Source organism: Equus quagga, chromosome 7 (assembly GCF_021613505.1).
Source record: "Equus quagga isolate Etosha38 chromosome 7, UCLA_HA_Equagga_1.0, whole genome shotgun sequence".
NCBI classification, from domain to species: Eukaryota; Metazoa; Chordata; class Mammalia; order Perissodactyla; family Equidae; genus Equus; species Equus quagga.
The window spans coordinates 24122853-24145665 of record NC_060273.1 but is presented as its reverse complement, the minus strand read 5'-3'; the positions used below and the strand labels follow the sequence as shown (position 1 = coordinate 24145665).

The following is a 22813-nucleotide window of genomic DNA, read 5'->3' as shown; positions in this document are numbered from 1 at the left end:
GTTTTATATTGGAATTATGGGTAAGAGTTCTTTCAAAAAGGAGTTTAAATGTTATTATTTTACATTGTTTTTAAGTTTAAAAAAATACTTGTACCTCACTAAATTTAAAAGGACTGACAATACCAGGTGCTGGCAAAGATATGAAGCACCTAGAACACATTCATGCATAGTATAGCCATACATGAATGATACAGACATTTTGGAAAACAGGAAGTGTCTGTTAAACATATAGATAGATATATCTTACAATCCAGTGATTCTATTCCTTGGTACACACCGAAGAGAAATTAATGCTTATGTCCACCAAAAGTAATGTACAAGAAAGTTCTTAGCAACTTTACCCATAATAGCCCCAAACTGGAAACATCAGATGTCCATCAATGGAACAATGGATAAATTGTGTTAAATGTACCTATTGGAATGTTACAACGCAATGAAAAAGAATGAACTACTGCTATCTACAATATATGCATGAATCTAATGTTAAATGAAAGAAACCACGCACAAAATAATAAACAGGCATGATTGCACTTATATGAAGTTCAAAAACAAGCAAGACTGTTTTTGAACTTTATATACAACCTCAAATCACCTCTGGTCATAGAGGTTGGAACAGTGATTACTTTTCAGTTGAGGAGGATACTGACTAGGAAAAAACACAAAGGAGGCTCCTGGATGCTGGTAATTTTCTATACCTTGGTATGGATGTGATGACACAAGTGTATACAGCTATAAACATTCATCAAATTGTACACTGCACATTTACTATATATGTTATACCTTAATTTTAAAGAACTCATATAGTGGCACAAGTCTTGGAATAAGCATTGGAGGTTCTAGTCATGGTTCTCCCCCTTGCAATTCCTGACAAAGCACAGAACCTCTCTGGATCTCCATTCCATACATTAAATGCTAAGTAAGGTCTCTTTCCCTTCTAAAATCCATTAATTCAAAATTTCTATGAATTTCCTCAGTCTTCTGCTTGCCTGAAACATAGTAAGTATACATGCAAAATGATCTTTTCCTGATTTCCACCAAAATTTAACTTAAGTATATCTTTTAATCCCTATTCAAAGAGACGGTGGAGGGCAGTGTCTAATAGGTTTATTTTATATTAATAGAAGGAACTAGCATTAGAATCTCTGGGCCAATATACAAGCACACAGAGTGAAATGCTTACCTAGGAATACAGGTCATTAGAAATTAGTTATAGTCTATAATCTGGAAAGAACAATAAACTGTGATGATAGCAGTGTGGGGGATCAGAATTGGTAACCCCAAAATGTGTCTCTTTGCCTTGCCTTGATTATTTTTAAGGACAAAAAACTCTGAAAGAAACGTTGAGCTTCCCCCTAACTGCCTACAAGAAATGTAAGATAAAGGCCTGTACCCAGAGCAGGCCATCACCATAGATAACTCTGGGTATCTGGTAGACTGGGAGGATCCTTGCTAAGCCCACTCTTTATAAATTGTATTTACCAAACATTTGTTTTTCCATTTCCATGTGAATTGCCTTCCTCCCCTCTGAAATCCCAAACCACTACCCCCGAACATCCTCCTTTGTCTTTAGCTGAAGATGGTATTTAAGATAAGAGTCTCCACCATTTTGGTGAGTTACTCAGTTTTCCTGGGTCCTCCCATGCATACAGATTATAAAGCTTTGACTGAGTTCCTCCTGTTATTCTATCTCATGTCAATTTAATTTGTAGTCCAGTCAGAAGGACCCAGAGGGTAGAGGACATGTCCCCCTCTCCTACAGTAGCTAGAGCTAGAATTCTCTTTGAATCAATAAAAATAACCTAGAGCCACTGGAGTGGTAATGCCTAATAATTTATAGTCAATAACTGAAAGCTAGATGCAGAAAGGTGGCTGTTTCTTCCAAATTATATACGTGAGGAATCAATATCTATAAGTTCTATACACTGAAGGAAAAAAGCAAGAAGTCATTCCTTGGTAAGGGCAAGCAGGGCCCCCTAAGAAAGTACCTTGCTTTTTCTTTTTCTTACAGGGGGCATATATTACTTTTATAAATGGAAAAAAATTAAAAATAAAATAAAATTTAGTTATAGCCAACTTTTCTTCATCAGGAGATACTATGAATTTAACAGTAGTTTCCATTTTTATATCTTTATTCTAGGTATATAAGTTATCAAGTCAGGTTGTCAGACCTAGTCAGGGCACCCTAGTAATCACTTCATAAGAAAGGAAGAAAAATGAGATGGTTTTAGAAGTATTTGAATCTAAGAAACTTCTTGTATGGATTATGGATCAAGCTTCCAAACTTCAGGGATTCTTTAGCTTTTTATAAAAATCAAGAGATATATGAAACAGATGACAAAAGTAGCACTACACGTAATACATGCCATGAAAAAAAGCACTAGCCCATTGAGAACAAGGCATGAATTCTAATTCCGACCTTGCCATCTAAATTAGAGTAAATCATTTTGATCTTTCTAATTGAGTCCTCTACCTGCAAAAGGAAGGGATTGGGCTAGATAATTTTAGCCTTTAATTTTCTCTATCATGAAAAATTCCTAAATACTTGGAATTCACTACACACTCACCGACATGGTAGATGCTTTTCCTTGTATTAACTTTAATCTACACAAAAGCCAATTATCCTTTAACAAAAATATCTAGAAAGCAGAAATCAGAAGTCACTAAAATTGAATGATGGACATTAAAGCCTGAGGTCCATGAAAAAGGCCCTTCACTGCTATAAATTGGGTTTGCCTCCATAAAATATATAAAAAGGACAAGAATCCATAAACGAACAAATGAATTAAATAAATGGAAGGGTCTGTAACGAACTGGGTAGAGAAGTTTTAAAAAACTCATCGATGAAGCTATATCTATTCCAGAAAAGATCTGTAGTTTATACACACACACACACACACACACACACACACACACACACACAAACACACATATCTTTATTAGCTGAATATAGGGTCAAAATAAAAAAACGTAACATTTACTCACTTTGACAGAGATACTCCCCCAGCTTTCCCAATCATCTCTTCATGGTGTAATACTGAGTGGTTCCACGGAATATGGAGGAACTTTAAGAGTGTTCTCATCCACCGTTCGGGATGTAAGACAAGTTGTTCATAGTGAACTAACATGCATTTTTTATAGCCAACCTCCATACACTGGTTATACATGGTCTCTATGGCACGATTCCACTTGGTCAAACAGTCTCTATAGCTGTTCAGGTCAAACCCAGCTATAGTAACTTTTCGAGAAATCATCGAATGTACTGATGCCCGACCATCTCGGACCATCAGGAGAAATTTGGCATTGGGGAATAACCTAGCAAGGTAAGTTAAGGATTTCAGGGCAAAAGGATCTTTATTACATAAATAAGGGGCTGGCTCCCCATGCTTAACAATGATTTCTAGTAAGAAAGCTTGCATGGCAGAATCCAGCACTTCATCGGTGACACCAGCCTCATCCAAGCGTATTTTCTCTTTACTTGACCGCGACCACATCTGCTTCAGGGCCAGGATTCGAGGAATGACCCTGGTTTCCTCTCCACAACGAATATCAGGGTGTGCATCCAGCATGGCTCTCATGAGTGTGGTTCCACTCCGAGGCACACCTCCAATAAATATTAAAGGCATATCTTTGTGATAGGCAAAGGTTTTGTTGGCTTTGATGTCCAAGCCAGTTCGCACAGTGGTCTTTGTGCTCTCCAATTTGAGGGGCTGGCTACGTTCCTCTATTCGATGATGGCATTCCATGGCATGTTGGCCCAAGTAAAACACAGTCACAGAACTAATCACCAGACATGCCAATAGTAAGTTCTGCTTCAGTTTTCCAACCATCTTGATGTGGTTATCTTGTTTTTAAACAGATAGTTTGCTCAGAATGATTTTCAGAAAATGTTCAGGCCATGGAGATTCCACTTCAGAAAGATGATCAACAACTAATAGGAAAAGGAAAAAGTTATTTTATCATCACATTAAGATTGTTTATAAATTAGTCATCAGCTACCACCATTATATTTTGGACAGAAAGAAGGTGAAGGAGTCTTAGATGCTTTGATATTCTTAGAACACAAGTAGACACAAATGCAAGAAAAATAAAACAACATTTCTAAACAGAAACAGCTTTTCTTATGTAACAATTCTGAAGCTATGTGCCTTGCACAGGATGAAAAAATAAAAATATTTTTATCAGTGAGTCAAGTAAATATTTAATATGCCCAAGTACGTTTGGAGTCTAACCCAAGCTCACCTCTGGCGTTCAGATTTGCTTCATCCCCAAGAAGTCATTATCTCCACATTCTACTGTAAAGAGAAATTACAGAAGAAATATACAACTCCCAAATCTTTCACACAGATTCAGTTTATTCATCCCATTATTTATTTATTTAGGTACTACAGGCCAGATACTTGGGCTTGGCTGAGGATAAACTTTGAAAGGTACAGCAGTGCAGTGATCAGTGCACTAAAGAAACAAAGTCTCATGGACAGATAGATACACAAGCAATGAGAATAAAATGCAATCAGTGCCTTAGCAGAAATAAGCAAAGGGGACAATGGGAGTATAATAAAAAAGAGCACGTAAGTCTACCTGAGGAAGCTGTAAAAGCCTTATAAACAACAAGAGGGATGGGTACTCTAAGCAATAGGAACTTGTGTGCAAAAGCACAATGCCATCACAGAACACAGCATAATTAGGTGACAAGAAGTAGTTCAGGAGAGCTGGTGCATAGGGTGCAAAGAAAACGGTGTGTGTCTGATCTAGCCTTCAGAAGGACAGATAAGACTTGGACACACAGAGCATTCTAAGCTGAAGATATACTATGACCAAAGATGTGGATGGGTAAAAGCAGGGGCATGTATGGAAAATATACATGCTATGGAAAATATACCTACTATGGAACTGCTAGCTTAGCTGGAGTAAGGACACAAACTATGAAGCAGACAGCAATGAGACTACATCTACACTAAAAAAATTTACCCTGAATCCTCAGAGGGCAAGTGAGATGGTTAATTTTATGTGTCAAATTGGCTAGGCTATCGTGCCCAGTGTTTAGTCAAACACAAGTCTAGATGTTGCTGTAGAGGCATTTCTTAGATGTAATTAACAAACAAATCAACAGACTCTGGCAAAAGCAGAGTACCCTCCATAATACAGGTGGGCCGCATCGGACAAGTGAAGTCCTTCAGGGAAAAGACAGGATTCCTGAAGAAAAAGGAACTGTCCTCAAGACTGTGACACAGGAACCCTGCCTAAGTTTTAAGCCTGCTGCCCTGCAGAATTCGGCCTCAAGGCTAACATCAACTTTCATCTGACAGACAGCTCCACGGATTTTAGAAATGCCAGTGCCACAAATGCATGAGTCAATTCCTTAAAAACTCTCTCTCTCTCGAACTTCCCAAATCTAGGGATCAACAGAGAAATGTGTGTAGAGGAGGGTTTTAGATCTCCTAGATTTGTCAATGTAAAAAGACCCACCGCAAGGCACATAATAGTAAAGTTGGCAAATAGGAATGATAAGGAAAGAATACTCAGGGAAGTAAGAAAAAAAAAGAGAATAACCTATAAAGGAGCCCCTATCAGACTGTCAGCGGATTTCTCTACAGAAACCCTACAAGCTAGGAGAGGATGGAGTGATATATTCAAAGCTTTAAAGGATAAAAACCTTCAGCCAAGAATACTCTATCCAGCAAGAATTTCCTTCAGATATGAGGGAGAAATTAAATCTTTTCCAGAAAAACAAAAGTTAAGGGAATTTGTAACTAAAAGCCCTCCATTACAAGAAATCCTCAAGAAGGCTCTCATACTTGAAAAAAGAAAAAAGGGAGAAAGGGGACACAATCCACAGACTAGGGAGACCGATGGATAGAACCAGAACAGGATAGCAAATATTCAACTATAGCATTAGGGTAAAGTAAGGAAACTACCAAAGCAAGGACGATCTTAGCACTCTAACTACAAATTAATAAGACGAGTTGGAATAAAAAATGAAAATAATTATTTAGGAGGGGAAGAGCAAAGGGTCTAAATCAGTATTGGTCAAGTAGGTAAGACACCACCAGAGAACAGACTATATTATACATGAGATTCTAAATACAAACTTCAAGGTAGACACTAAAATAAAGTATAGAACAGAGTCACAAATCATAGTTAAGGAAAAATCTAAGAAACCCAGCATAAGAAATTGCAGTATTAAATGGGTAGTCTAAAGCACACAGGAAAAGAAACACAGGAAAACAAGATAATGAGCGACAGATTGACAGCATTAAGTCCACATGCATCAATAATCACTCTCAATGTGAACGGATTGAACTCTCCAATAAAAAGACACAGAGTAGCAAAATGGATTAAAGAACAAGATCCAACAATTTGTTGCCTCCAGGAAACACACCTCAGCCCCAAGGACAAACACAGACTCAGGGTGAAGGGGTGGAGGACAATACTTCAAGCAAATAGCAAGGAAAAAAGGCAGGTGTTGCAATTCTCATATCAGACCAAGTGGATTTCAAAATAAGTCAGGTAAAGACAGACACAGAGGGACAATATATAATGATCAAAGGGACACTTCATCAAGAAGAAATAACGCTTATAAATATCTATGCACCCAACACAGGAGCACCAAGATTCATAAAGCAACTATTAACAGACCTAAAGGAAGATGTTAAAAACAACACAATAATAGTAGGGGACCTCAACACCCCACTCACATCAATGGACAGATCATCCAGACAGAAAATCAACAAGGAAATAGTGGAGCTGAATGAAAAACTAAAACAATTGGACTTAACAGACATATATAGATCACTTCACCCTGAAAGAGCTGAATACACATTCTTCTCAAGTGCACATGGAACATTCTCAAGGATAGACCATATGTTGGGAAACAAGGTAAGCCTCTACAAATTTAAAAACATTGAAATAATAACAAGCATCTTCTCAGATCATAGTGCTATAAGGCTAGAAATTAATTACAAGAAAAAAGCTGAGAAAGGCACAAAGATGTGGAGACTAAACAACACACTACTGAACAAGCAATGGATCATTGAAGAAATTAAAGAAGAAATCAAAAAATACCTGGAAACAAGTGAAAATGATAGCATGCCATACCAACTCATATGGGATACAGCAAAAGCTGTATTAAGAGGAAAATTCATCGCAATACAGGCACATCTTAACAAACAAGAAAAATCCCAAATAAGCAACCTTAAAGCACACCTAACTGAACTAGAGAAAAAAGAACAAATGAAGCCCAAAGTCAGCAGAAGGAGAGAAATAATAAAAATCAGAGCAGAAATAAATACTAATGAAACGAAAAAGGCAGTAGAAAGGATCAATGAGACAAAGAGCTGGTTTTTTGAGAAGATAAATAAAATTGACAAACCACTAGCCAGACTTACAAAGAAAAAAAGGGAGAAAGCTCAAATAAACAAAATCAGAAATGAGCGAGGAGAAATAACAACAGACTCTGCAGAAATACAAGAGATTATAAGAGAATACTACAAAAAACTATATGCCAACAGAATGGATAACCTAGAGGAAATGGATAAATTCTTGGACTCCTACAATCTCCCAAAGCTCACTCAAGAAGAGGCAGACAATTTGAACAGACCAATCACAAGGAAAGAGATTGAAACAGCAATCAAAAACATCCCAAAGAATAAAACCCCAGGACCAGATGGCTTCCCTGGGGAATTCTACCAAACTTTCAGAGAGGATTTAATACCTATCCTTTTCAAGCTATTCCAAAAAATTAGGGGAGATGGAACACTTCCTAACAAATTCTATGAGGCCAACATCACGCTGATACCAAAACCTGATAAGGACACCACAAAAAAAGAGAACTACAGGCCAATATCACTGATGAACATAGATGCAAAAATTCTAAACAGAATTTTGGCAACCAGAATTCAGCAATTCATCAAAAGAATCATACATCAGGATCAGGTGGGATTCATACCAGGGACACAGGGATGGTTCAACATCCGCAAATCAATCAACATGATACACCACATCAATAAACTGAGGAATAAAAACCACATGATCATCTCAATAGATGCAGAGAAGGCATTTGACAAGCTCCAACAGCCATTTATGATAAAAACTCTGAACAAAATGGGCATAGAAGGAAACTACCTCAACATAATAAAGGCCACATACGACAAACCCATAGCCAACATCATACTCAATGGGCAAAAACTGAACCCCGTCCCCCTGAAAACAGGAACGAGACAAGGATGCCCTCTATCACCACTCTTATTTAACATAGTACTGGAGGTCCTGGCCAGAGCAATCAGGCAAGAAAAAGGAATAAAAGGAATCCAAATAGGGAGGGAAGAAGTGAAACTCTCGCTGTTTGCAGACAACATGATCTTATATATAGAAAATCCCAAAGAATCCATTGGAAAACTCTTAGAAGTAATCAACAACTACAGCAAAGTTGCAGGGTATAAAATCAATTTGCATAAATCAGTAGCATTTCTATACTCCAGTAATGAACCAACAGAAAAAGAACTCAAGAATACAATACCATTCACAATCGCAACAAAAAGAATAAAATACCTTGGGGTAAATTTAACTAAGGAAGTGAAGGACCTATATAATGAAAATTACAAGGCCTTTCTGAGAGAATTGGATGACGACATAAGGAGCTGGAAAGACATTCCATGTACATGGATTGGAAGAATAAACATAGTTAAAATGTCCGTTCTACCTAAAGCAATCTACAGATTCAACGCCATCCCAATCAGAATCCCAATGACATTCTTTACAGAATTAGAACAAAGAATCCTAAAATTCATATGGGGCAACAAAAGACCCCGAATTGCTAAAGCAATCCTGAGAAAAAAGAACAAAACGGGAGGCATCACAATCCCTGACTTCAAAACATACTACAAAGCTACAGTAATCCAAACAGCATGGTACTGGTACAAAAACAGGTACACAGATCAATGGAACAGAAGTGAAAGCCCAGAAATAGAACCACACATCTATGGACAGCTTATCTTTGACAAAAGAGCTGAGGGCATACAATGGAGAAAAGAAAGTCTTTTCATCAAATGGTGCTGGGAAAACTGGAAAGCCACATGTAAAAGAATGAAAATTGACCATTCTTTTTCACCATTCACCAAAATAAACTCAAAATGGATTAAAGACCTAAAGGTGAGACCTGAAACCATAAGGCTTCTGGAAGAAAACGTAGGCAGTACACTCTTTGACATCAGTATTAAAAGGATCTTTTCGGACACCATGCCTTCTCAGAGAAGGGAAACAATAGAAAGAATAAACAAATGGGACTTCATCAGATTAAAGAGCTTCTTCAAGGCAAATGAAAACAGGATTGAAACAGAAAAACAACCCACTAACTGGGAAAAAATATTTGCAAGTCATATATCTGACAAAGGCTTAATATCCTTAATATATAAAGAACTCTCGCAACTCAACCACAAAACATCAAACAACCCAATCAAAACATGGGCTGGAGACATGAACAGACATTTCTCCAAAGAAGATATATGGATGGCCAATATGAAACATGAAAAAATGCTCATAATCGCTGATCATCAGGGAAATGCAAATCCAAACTACACTAAGATATCACCTTACACCCGTTAGAATGACAAAAATATCTAAAACTAATAGCAACAAATGTTGGAGAGGTTGCGGAGAAAAAGGAACCCTCATACACTGCTGGTGGGAATGCAAACTGGTGCAGCCACTATGGAAAACAGTATGGAGATTCCTCAAAAAACTAAAAATAGAACTACCATACGATCCAGCCATCCCACTACTGGGTATTTATCCAAAGAGCCTGAAGTCAGCAATCCCAAAAGTCCTGTGCACCCCAATGTTTATTGCAGCACTGTTTACAATAGCCAAGACGTGGAAGCAACCTAAGTGCCCATCAACAGACGAATGGATAAAGAAGATGTGGTACATATATACAATGGAATACTACTCAGCTGCAAAACAGAACAAAATCATTCCATTTGCAATAACATGGATGGACCTTGAGAGAATTATGTTAAGTGAAATAAGCCAGCGAGAGAAAGATAATCTGCGTATGACTCCACTCATATGAGGAATTTAAAACTATGGACCAAGAACAGTTTAGTGGATACCAGGGGAAAGGTGGGGTGGGGGGTGGGCACAAAGGGTGAAGTGGTGCACCTACAACATGACTGACAAACATTAATGTACAATTGAAATTTCACAAGATTGTAACCTATCAATAACTCAATAAAAAAAAAAACTCTCTCTCTCTCATATATATATATCTCCTGACTAACAGTTAGTATACCTGGGGAAATGACTAACTACAACAGAAAAAGAACACATTCTTAAAGACAGGACCTCTAGCTACAGACAAGTGAGAAGGTAGGCAATTCTTCTCCCCCAATAACAATTATAAAGCAGGACAAAATTGACAAAACAATCCTTTCAGTCCTCTGAAAATCAACCAAAGGAATACAACAACTCAAGAAGCATTTATGTTTGAAAAACTACTAAATTTTGAGTAAGAACAGTGGGCATCTGTGGCATTCTTGCCTAGGCTACTCCCACCCCACCATCCATCCAGTCAGTAGGTACAGAGGTTCTGCAGGGCAAGGCAAACTATGAGGACTGGTGGCTTTGCTGTCAGGATCAGAGATTGCTCAATCTGGAGTGGTGAATAACACACATGCCAAGCTGTGCTGTCAGTGTAAGTGATGTTCCAGCTGGCAGGTGAGCAAGAAGGGTGAACAGCTCTAGTAGGCTGAGGCTGCAGTCACGGTTGCAAGCTCGTGGCCAACCCTGAGGCTGCACGTAGGCAAAGAGGAGACCTGAAAGGACTGAGTGGAAAGTACACGCCAGGGCAGATTTGAAAACAGCCTGAACTTTGAACATGCTCCTCTACTCACACACAGTTCCACTGGCAGAGGACAAGTCTTACTGGCTCAAGATGTTTGAACACAACCACTGTTCACTAAGCCACACAGATGGGGGGATCCCCTAGAAAGCCATGCTTAAGAATGAAAATAATTGTGTCTGTGTGTGGATGTGTGTATGTGTGTATATCTGAGCAGCTACATTTCATTCATTCATCCATTTATATGAAATGTCCACACAAGGCAAATTTATAGAGGCAGAAGGCAGGCAGTGGAAGCAGGAATTTAATGGCAAACAGGTATGAGGGGACTTTGTGCAGTGACAGAAATGTTCTAAAAGTGGACTGAGCAATACTTACATAACTCAATAAAATCTACTAAAAAATTATTGAATTGCACTCTTCCAATGGGTAAGTTTTATGGTATATAAGTTACACCTCAATATAGCTATTCAGTTTAAAATAAAAAAAAAACAAGAATACATTCCTAGAAAAAAATTTTGACAGTCTCAGGAGGATATACCAATAAAGATCTGGTTTTTGTTTATCCATTCCTTTAGTCATATATTTCCACACATATTATTGTGCCAGGCACTGTACTTTATGATAAAGCTGCAAAAAAGAACCACAGTGAGAATGGGCTGATATTGAAAGATTCACCTAACAAGAAAGACTGCAAAGCAAAAAAGCATTAATTAAGATAATTGGTAGCAATATAGCATTTAAGTTGGTATGCAGAGGACTGTATCCATGACATACAGGACATACTTATTACACCAGTATTCAATTTAAAGGGGGTAGGTAGGAAGAAAAGAAAACAATGGAAAGAAAAAGAGGGTAATATGGAAAACAAACAATAATATTTTGATTGAAGAAACTAAAACTATATTACAAGCACAAAAGAAGAAAATGTTCCTAAACTGAAAAAGAAAAGACATTAGTCAGTTGTAACATCAGCATCACGGCAGAGTGAGCTCTCCCCTTCAACATTCCCCTCTCAAGTACAACCAAAAGGACATTCATACACCAATATAGGACATTCAGACAACACAAAAAACATGTGAGAGATACACACAGCCATACATCTGAAGATGGTGGGGCTGGATCCTCCAGAGTAAGTGGAAGCTTGTAAGGGGGACTTTCTTCTCAATGGTAGCCAACGACCTTGGGACAGTGCACAGCTCTGAGAGGAAAGCAGGGAGGGTGGCCCTCCATGCAAACACCACTGCTCTCCAAGTTCCCTCACAGCCCAAGGGAAAGCCCCATACATAGAGAAGACTGAACTGTTTTAGGGGTGTCTCCATCAAGCTAGCACCCCAGGAGAGCAGTTGGTGAGGGCCCAGAGAGAACGTTGGGATCACGCAGAAGAGAGAAAGTGCCCCAGTCGCCATCCAGCACTCCAGCCTTGCCATCACGCAGAGCACTGTGAAGAGAGAGAGGCAGCAGCTGGGGGAAGTTTACAGGTCTCCATGATTGCACAGACCACCAGGCAGAAAGAGAGGCAGCATCTGGGAAAGGTGCGCAGGTTAAGAAAGTGCCTCTTCCCCCACCTGGCACTCCAGCCCTACAATCGCCCAAAGCTCTGCCCAGAGAGAAAAGCAGAGGCTGGGGGAAATACAGGTGAAAGAAAGCACCCCTCCCCGGCACTCCAGATCTGCCATCAATCAGAGTGTCACACAGAGAGAAAAGGAGTCAGTGGCTCAATGACAAAGAAAAACTACTAAGGGCAGCAAGGCAGAAGAAAATAACTTACAAAGGAACCCATATCAGGCTTTCAGTGGATTTCTCAGCAGAAACCTTACAGGCTAGGAGAGAGCAGAATGACATATTCGAAATTCTGAAAGACAAAGACTTTGAGCCAAGAATACTCTATCCAGCATAAATATCCTTCACATATGATGGACAAATAAAAACGTTGCCAGACAACCAAAAGCTAAGGGAGTTCATTGTCAAAAGACCCCTCCTTCAAGAAATCCTCAAGAACGCCCTCATACCTGAAAAAAAATCAGAAAATGGCAACTCTCTATCAGATCAGGTTAGCAAACGCTTAACTTTAACATTAAGGATAAAGAGAAATAAAACACCAAAATAAAAATAATCTCATTATTTTAACCACAAACTCACAACACAAGATGGAATAAGATAAGACAAAAATAACTTAGAAGGGGACGAGGAAAGGGACGGAATCAGTATAGTCTAAGGAAATCAGAATATCAGAAAGTTGACTATCTTATCTATGATATTTTTTATACAAACCTAATGGTAATCACTAAACAAACAATTAGAATAGAGACATATATGATAAACAAGGAGAAAATGAAGAAAATTATCACAGGAGACAACCTAATCAAATTGGTGGCCCAAATACACAGGACGAGAAACAAAGGAAATGCAGAAGAACCGGAAAGCGAGTGATAAAATGGCAGTATTAAGCCCTCATATATCAATAATCAATCTAAATGTAAATGGACTGAATTCTCTAATCAAAAGACAGAGAGTGGCAGAATGGATTAAAGAACAAGACCCAATAATATGCTGCATCCAGGAAATCTCAGCTCCAAAGACAAAGGCTTAGAGTGAAGGGATGGAAGATGGTACTTTAAGCTAAGAGCAAACAAAAGAAAGTAGTGTTGCCACACTTATATCAAAGCAGACTTCAAGACAAAACAGGTAAAGAGGGAAAAAGAGAGGAAGTACATAATGATAAAAAGGATACTCCACCAAGAAGACATAACACTTATAAACATATATGCACCCAACATAGGAGCACCCAAGTACATAAAGCAACTATTAACAAACCTAAAAAGAGGTATCAGTGACAACACAATAATAGTATGGGACCTCAAGAGGTCACTTAAATCAATGGATAGATCATCCAGACAGAAAGCCAACAAGGAAATAGTGGAATTAAATGTAAAATGGGACCAGATGGGCTTAATAGACATATATAGAACACTCCATCCAAAAACAGCAGAATATACATTCTTCTCAAGTGCACATGGAACATTCTTAAGGATATACCATACAGTGGGAAACAAGGCAAACCTCAATAAATTTAAGAAGATTGCAATACCTAGTATCTTTTCTGACACTGCCACTATGAAACTAGAAATCAAGCACAAGAAAAAAGCTGGAAAAGGAACAAAAATGTGGAGACTAAACAACATGCTACTGAACAACCAATGGATCACTGAAGAAATTCAAGGAGAAATAAAAAAATATCTGGAGACAAATGAGAATGAAAACATACCATAGCAGCAAAAACAGTCCTAAGAGGGAAATTTATAGGAGTACAGGCCCATGTTAACAAACAAGAAAAAGTTCAAATAAGCAATCTTAAACTACACCTAACAGAATTAGAAAAAGAAGAACAAACAAAGACCAAAGTCAGGTGAAGGAGGGAAATAATAAAAATTAGAGCAGAAATAAGTGAAATTAAAACAAAAAAAGACAGTAGAAAGGATCAATGAGACAAAGAGCTGGTCTTTGAGGAGATAAACAAAATTGACAAACCCTTAGCCAGACTCACTAAGAAAAAAAGAGAGACGGTTCAAATAAATAAAATTAGAAATGAAAGAGAAGAAATTACAACAGATATCACAGAAATACAAAAGACTGTAAGAGAATATTATGAAAAACTATATGCCAACAAACTGGACAATCTGGAAGAAATGAATAAATTCTTAGACTCTTACAACCTCCCAAAACTGAATCAATAAGAAACAGAGAACATGAATAGACCAAATACAAGTAAAGAGATTGAAACAGTAATCAAAAACCTCCCCAAAAATAAAAGTCCAGGACCAGATGGCTTCTCTGGAGAATTCCACCAAACATTCAAAGATTTACTACCTATCCTTCTCAAACTATTCCAAAATATTGAGGAAGACAGAAAATTCCTTAATCTTCTACAAAGGAGCCAAGAACATACAATGGAGAAAGGCAAGCCTCTTCAATAAATGGTGCTGGGAAAACTGGAGCGCCACATCCAAAAGAATGAAGTAGACCATTATCTTTCTCCATAAAAACAGACTCAAAATGGACCAAAGACTTGAAGGTAAGACCTGAAACCATAAAACTTCTGGAAGAAAATAAAGGCAGTGCACTTTTTGACATCAGCCTTAAGAGGATCTTATCCAGGACCATGTCTACTGGGACAAGGGAAACAAAAGAAAAAATAAAGAAGTAGGACTTCATCAGGCTAAAGAGCTTCTGCAAGGCAAAGGAAACCAGGATCAAAACAAAAAAACAACCCACCAACTGGGAGAAAGTATTTGCAAATCATATATCCGACAAGAGGTTAATCTCCATAATATATAAAGAACTCACACAACTGAACTATAAAAAAGCAAACAACTCAGTCAAAAAATGGGCAGAGGATATGAACAGACATTTTACCAAAGAAGATATACAGATGGCAAATAGGCACATGAAAAGATGCTCAATATCACTAATCATCAGGGAAATGCAAATCAAAACTACACTTAGATATCACCTTACACCAGTTAGAATGGCTATAATCACCAAGACAAAAAATAAATGTTGGAGAGGCTGGGGAGAAAAGGGGACCCTCACACATTGCTGGTGGGAATGCAAACTGGCACAGTCACTATGGAAAACAGTATGGAAATTTCTCAAAAAACTAAAAATAGAAATACCAAATGACCCAGCTATCACACTACTGGATATTTATCCAAAGAACTTGAAATCAACAATTCAAAGAGATTTATGCACCTCTATATTCACTGCAGCATTATTCACAATAGCCAAGACGTAGAAGCAACCCAAGTGCCCGCTGATTGATGACCGGATAAACAAGATGTGGTACACATATACAATCGAACACTACTCAGCCATAAAAAAAGACAAAATCGTACCATTCAGAACCACATGGATGGATCTTGAGAGTATTATGTTAAGTGCAATAAGCCAGACAGAAAGACAAACACCATATGATTTCACTTATTTGTGGAACACAAACACACTTACAGACAAAAAGGACAGTTTAGTGGTTACCAGGGGGAAAGGGCTTGGGGGTGGGCACAAGAGGGGAAGGGGCACATTTATATGGTGTCTGTCAAATAATAATGTACAAGTGAAATTTCACAAGGTTATAAACTATTATGACCACAATAAAAAAAAATTAGTCTGTCTATATGTGATGGCATATGTTTCCGGCAAATCAAATGAAAATAAACCCAATCTGGACATATCGTGGCAATTTCAAATACGACAATTTCAAATTTCAAATATCCTTCAATTTCAAATGTGAAGGAAACAGTTCTGCAGGCTTCAAAACCAAAAAAGAAAATAAGGACCAAAAGACCAAATAACAAGCTAGCACTGGATATCTCTACAATATTAAATGCTTATCCTCTTGTTTCCTTATGGATGTCTTTCTTATTTTTTTTAACCTTAATTGTTCACAATGGTGACATGTTTTGTTGCTTCCACCCCTCTTAATAATTTCCACATTTCCTTTGAGAAGTTGATTATTTTATTTATTTATTTTTTTTTTGAGGAGAAAGATTTGCCCTAAGCTAACATCTGTTGCCAATTGTCTTCTTTTTTTTTTCCTCCCAAAACCCCAGTACATGGTTGTATATCCTAGTTGCAAGTCCTTCTATTTCTTCTATGTGAGCTGCTACCACAGCATGGCAACGGACAGACGGATGGTGTGGTTCCATGACCGGGAAATGAACCCAGGCCATCAAAGGCTTAACAGCGCCAAACTTTAACCACTAGGCCATCAGGGCTGGCTCTGTAGATACATTTACTTTTCAAATTTGCTACAATGAACAAATGTGTTGCTTTCCTAAGAGGGAAAAGAAAAAACAACATTTTAAAAATAGGAATAGCCTGTCTTAAAAAATGACATTTAGATAAAGATCTGAAAAATGAGTAGGAATTAAGTGAAGAGTGAAGACAAGAGTATTCTAAGCAAAAGCAAATGGATATGCAAAAGCCCTGTGATGAGAAGGCATTTTAAAGCTTTTAAGGAGCAGGGCAAGGCAGTGAGCAAGAAGGAAAGTGGGTGAGAAGATGAAACTGGAAAGATGGGTGGGGGTCTGATCATAAATCTTGTGAATCAGGTTAAGGATATGAAATTTTATGATAGATGTAATCAGATGTGACCGATTTAAACATTTTAGTAGGGTGTAAATAAATAGGTTTATACAAGCTCACCCTGGCCAAAACCATCCTGAAAAAGAAAAATGTCGGAGGACTCACAATTCCCAATTTCAAAACTTACTACAAAGCTACAGTAATGAAAACAATGTAGTACTGGCATTAAAAAAAAGGCATACAGATGAATGGAACAGAATTGCAAGTCCACAAATAAACTCTTACATTTATGGTCAGTTGATTTTTGACAAGGGTGCTAAGACAACTGAGTGAGGAAAGAGCAGCCTTTTCAACAAATGGTGCTGGGACCACTGGATAGCCACATGCAAAGGAATGAAGATGAATACCAAGTTACAAAAATTAACTCAAAATGATCTAGAGACCTAAATGTAAGAGCTAAAACTATAAAACTCTTAGAAGGAAACAGAAGTGCAAATCTTTGTGGCTTTGTGTTAGGCCACAATTTCTGAGATACAGCACCAAAAGCACAAGAGACAAAGAAAAAACAGATAAAGTGGACTTCATCAAAATTAAAACATTTGTGCTTCAAAGGATATCATCCTGAAAGTGAAAGACAAACCCAAAAATGGGAGAAAATATTTGCAAATTATATATCTGATAAGGGACTTTATCTAGAATATATAAAGAACTGTTACAATTCAACAATAAAGACAACGACCCAATTAAAAAAGGACTAAGGATTTGAATAGACATTTTTCCAAAGAAGATATCCACATGAAAATAAGCTCAACATCATTAGTCTTTAGGAAAATGCAAATCAAAACAACGAGATATCCTTTCACATCCACTAGATGGCTACAATAAAAAATACAGACAATAAAAAGTGTTGGAAGATGTGGAGAAACTGGAACCCTCATGTACTGCTGGTGAGTGGGACAGTAAAATGGTGCAGCCACTTTAGAAAACAGTTTGGCATTTCATCAAAAAGTTAACATACGATCCAGCACTTCCACCCAAGAGTTACCATATGATCTAGCAATTCTTCCCAAGAGAATTGAAAACATGTCCACACAAAGACTTGTACACAAATGTTCACAGCATCATTATTCATTGCGAAAAAGTAGCAACCCAAATGTCCGACAACTGATAAATCGATAAACAAGATATAGTATATCCATACAATAGAGTATTAGCGATAAAAAGGAATGAAGTACTGATACATGCTACAATATAGATGAATCTTGAAAAGAGTATGCTAAACAACTGAACCAACTCATAAAAGATCACATATTGTATTATTCCATTTATATAACTGTCCAGAATAGGCAAATCTAGAGAGACAGAAAAATTAGTAGTTGCCTGGGGCTGAGGGCAGAGGGAAGATGGAAGTACCTACTATGTGTTTTCTTTTTGGGATGATGAAAATGTTCTAAACTGAGACTGCAGGGAATTTTATGGTATCTGGATCACAGCTCAATAATACCGTTTTTTAAAAAACCACTACACACATTAGAATGGCTACAGTGAAAAATACTGACAATAATAAGTGCTGACAAGGCTGAGGAGCAACTGGGCTCTCACACACTGCTGGGAATGCACAATGATACACCCACTCTGAAAAAGAGTTTGGTAGAATCTAATAAATGCAAACATATACTTATGATACAACCCAACAATTGCACTCCTGAGCACTTATCCTAGATAAATGAAACCTGTGTTCACTCAAAACCTGCACATGAATAGCAGCTCCACTGATTATCACCAAAAACTGAAAACAAACCAAAAGTCCTTCAATGGGTAAATTTGGGTAAACTGTGGTACATCCATTGCTGGAATAAAAAGGAACAAACTCTTGATACATGCAACCTGAATGAATCTCAAAGGCATCATGCTGAGTGAAAGAAGCCAGTCACAAAATGATTCTATTCATAAAATATTCCCCAAAAGAGAAAACTACAGATTGATGGAAACCAGAGGATTGTAACTATAAAGGGATATAACACAATGGAGTTTTCTGGGATAATGCAACAGTACTTGTATACTGATTGTGGCAGCTGTTACATTAATCAATATATGTATTAAAATTCACAGAACTGTACACCCAAAAAAAGTCAGTTTTACTGCATAATAATTTTTAAAACAACTTTTTTTTTTTAAATCAAGAGAAATCTGAGAGGAAACAAGGCAGGAGGGGAAGACAGATGATAGGAGAAGACCAAAACAGGTCAGTTTGTGATTCTAAATCTTCCAATTAACATTTCTGATCAAACATTATTTAGTGGTGATAGATTCAGGGGTGATAGGAACACATTAAAGAAATAATGGGTTTTGCTGAGAAGAGTAAAGAAATGATCCTAGAAAAATGATCTCCTATTTTCCATTTTATGGGCATTTAAATGAAAAACAAAAATCATTTAAATCTGAACAAAGCAAACAAAATTCAGTGAAGCAAAGAGAAGTGCTTTTAAGAATGCAATTAACTCTAATAATGGTTGACTTCATTTTAGATAGTTATACAGCAATGATTCCTCTGGTACATTCCATTGGTTTGGGGGAGTTGCATAATGCATGAGAGAAGAGAGTAATCACTAAGAATTCACCTTCGAATGATAAAGCTTTTTGATAAAATTTAATACTATATGCATTTTAAATTACGCTTAACTTACCAACATAATACATGTCAGAATTCAATAGGTGACACTGACTCAACTTCTTTCAAAAATTACCTGAGCAACAATTTAGACTTCAATTGTACAAAAATGAGATAACTACCTCTCCGAAATCTTCCCCAAGCACATATCAGATACAGAATATTCACCAACAGAGAGTTAACATGACAGACCTCTAAGTTACCAAACCAGCAGCCAATAACAACTTCCCACTAAAATACCCCAAATTGCCAGTAAAATACCTAAAAAGACAAAACTGGGAACATATTATTAATGTATTTCTTTGTCCAGAAACACACGTGTAAATTATTTTAATGACTGCATAATACTTTACTGAAAGGATCTACCAATGTCTATCTGGCCAATTCCCTATGACTATTTACTTGTTTTTATATTTTCATAACTACAAACAACACTGTTATAAATATTCTTGTATATACAAACAACTGTGCACACGTTATTTTTTTAAACTAAATTTTTGAAGAGGAATTGCTAGGTCAAAGGGTATGGGATGCACTTGATTTTAAAGCATTTAATACATATATGATTCATCTCTTTCTCATACCCTACTTCCAAATCTGACAAAAAATTTCACTGGCTCTAAATCAAAATATAATCAGAATATGACCACTTCTCAACACTTCCACTAGCACCGCCAGCATCACTCACCAGGATTACTGAAAGGTTTCCTGACTTCTACTCCTGCCTCCTAGAGTCTATTCTCAACTCAACAGCCAGAGGAATCTTTTTAAAATGTAAGCTACAACATGTCATGCCTCTGCTCAAAGCTTGGTATTGTTTTTCAAAACGGTCTTGAAAAGACTTATTTTAAGACATCCACCCCTAAATCAATGTTAAATTTCTCTGTCTCTTTTTCTATTGATTCTGTCAAGAAATTTCTATAGGCACCAAAAGTAGCTCTGACTGAGGTCAGGCTAATATATCGTCATTGCAAAACAGTGGTGTGTTGTTCAAAGTAAAGTAATTGAGAAGTCACCTCTTAACATTAGACGTTTCATAAAGACTCAAATGAAGGCAACTCCTCTTTATTAAGGGATAATTTAGGGGAAAAGAAAATCTTGCCATACATCCAAGCATACTTGATAGTTGTGTTAAATAACACAATTTTGGGTGATTTTCTTCAAGTCTTCATTTCTGTTGTATTTTAAACAGTGCCTCCCCTAACACACTTGCAGGGGGAAAGTATGTTCTATATTGCCTTCAAGATGTTTGAAAGCATAAAACAGTGGTCGAAGGCCTTGCAATGGACACTAAAAAGGAAGAGACGGGGATTTTGGATTCCCCAGAAACATTCTTATTACTTTTCACTAAGCTTATTCAGCCTAATTTTCTCTCTTTGAATGTATCTTAATTTGGAGAATCACAGAATCACAGAGCATCAGTGCTAAAAGGGGCCTTTAGAACACTTGGTCCATGCTCTCATTTTATAAATATACAAACTGAAGCCCAAGAAGCACATTCTCCTACCACCTCTCTAAATCTTACTTATTCTTCCAAGATTACTTTTTATTTTATTGTGTATATGTTACCTACTCCAAAAGATTTTAGGCTTCTGAAGCTCAGAGACCATGTCTATGTCTCGTCCTCTACCACAACATGCTTAACAGAGCATCAGGTCACAGTGTACACTGAGCCTGCAAGAACTACCCATAAACTAACCAAACCGGGAAGTACATTTCTCTAGAAGAGACATGTCGTGGAGCCTGAGGTCTCTACTCACGCCCTGATACTGATTCTTCTCAAATTCTTGAAAAAAGTAGCCCCATAATTTAAGAAGAAAGTACAGTAAAAGCTGGTCTGACCATTAACCTTACATATTCAACCATGTGAACAGGTGTGCACACACATACACACAGAGACCTCTTTCCATTACCTTAAACTCCATTTCACTGTATTTTCAGACAAGCGCTATCAATATTTTCTCAACTGGGACATTTACAGAGCTGAGGCTGAGCTAGAAGAAAACACTATAAAGCTCAGTCTCGTTTTTATCTCCAGGGGAAAGAAAAAGCATTGAAACACTGCAACAAACATATCTGAGAAATCACTATTAATAGGACTGCTCTTTCTCAGCAAGCCAAATGAAAGACTCCTAGAAATAATGCTCTAGAGAGGAAGAGAGTACTGGCATTACACTTCCATACTTAGACCTTCATAAATTTTATAAAGGTTTCTAATCAAACACAGTGTCAGTCAACAAAAGTAGGGGTATAGAGGTCGGTAGTCAGCAAGACCATGCCCAACTCTCAGTGCACAAACAACAGACACAGGCACATGCACTCATGAGCACATTCATCACATCCTGCTTTATAATCAGGAATGTGCTAGCTCCACAGAGATGCTGGGTAAATGTCCCAGTGAAAGATAAATTACAGGACTATAACGATCCCCTAAATGTTTTCTTTCCTTTGTTAATCATTAGCTCCTTGCTTCCCATGCCGATTCATGATGCCAACCAATAGCAAATAGCAACAGCCAATGCCACTTTTCCTGCTATCCAAAGTCCAGTTTATAGCTGGTTTCTCTACTCACTTCTAGCTTTTCAGCAAAAGGAAAAATAACAGTATCATGTGCTTGAACTTGCTAATTAGTAAGTATCCAGGGGTTAATTTTAATGACAGCTTTGCCATTCAGCAGAAACTTCAAAACTTCAAATAAAACCATTGTTGCAAGATCAATCCTTATGTCAGCTCATGGTCAGAGCACCAAGATGAGAACAGCTTTTTCTAGCTGCACATTGGGGGCTGGCACTAGAACCACTAACAACAAATGGCAAACGACAAGAAGAATACGGTATACACAGCTGACATCTTTGGGAGTTTGCTGGAACCTATCTTCTTTTTTTTACTTTCTTTTTCTATTGTGGTAACACAGGTTTATAACATTACATAAAGTTCAGATGCACATCATTATATTTCAGCTTCTCTATAGACTACATCATGTTCACCACCAAAAGTCTAGTTGCAATTGCCATCTATCACTGTATACATAAGCCCCTTGTGGGGACCTGGAATTGGCCACCCCAAGATATGTCTCTTTGGCATCAGGATTATTTGAGGTTGATCGCTTTTGATAAACTGGGACAGGGAAGGAGGCTCTGAGGAATGGAACTTGCCCTTTGTTAGGACACGTTTACATTTGTAAGGTAAATATCTGTAAAAGGTGCCTCCCTCTCTGTACCAGG

At 37.5% G+C, this 22813-nt stretch overlaps 1 protein-coding gene across 5 annotated transcripts in view; it reads right to left on the bottom strand.

Moving 5' to 3' along the window:
- Positions 1–22813, bottom strand: part of TPST1 (tyrosylprotein sulfotransferase 1) — a 165016-nt gene that overhangs the window by 122750 nt on the left and 19453 nt on the right. For 4 of the 5 annotated variants that reach the window (XM_046668690.1, XM_046668692.1, XM_046668693.1 and 1 more), the window contains exon 2: positions 2983–3928. In XM_046668690.1, coding sequence (XP_046524646.1) covers positions 2983–3827 — 845 coding nt within the window. In that variant the 5' untranslated portion in view covers positions 3828–3928. Of the gene's footprint in view, positions 1–2982; positions 3929–4239; positions 4293–22813 lie in introns of all 5 variants that reach the window. The other variant, XM_046668691.1, reaches the window with a different exon arrangement.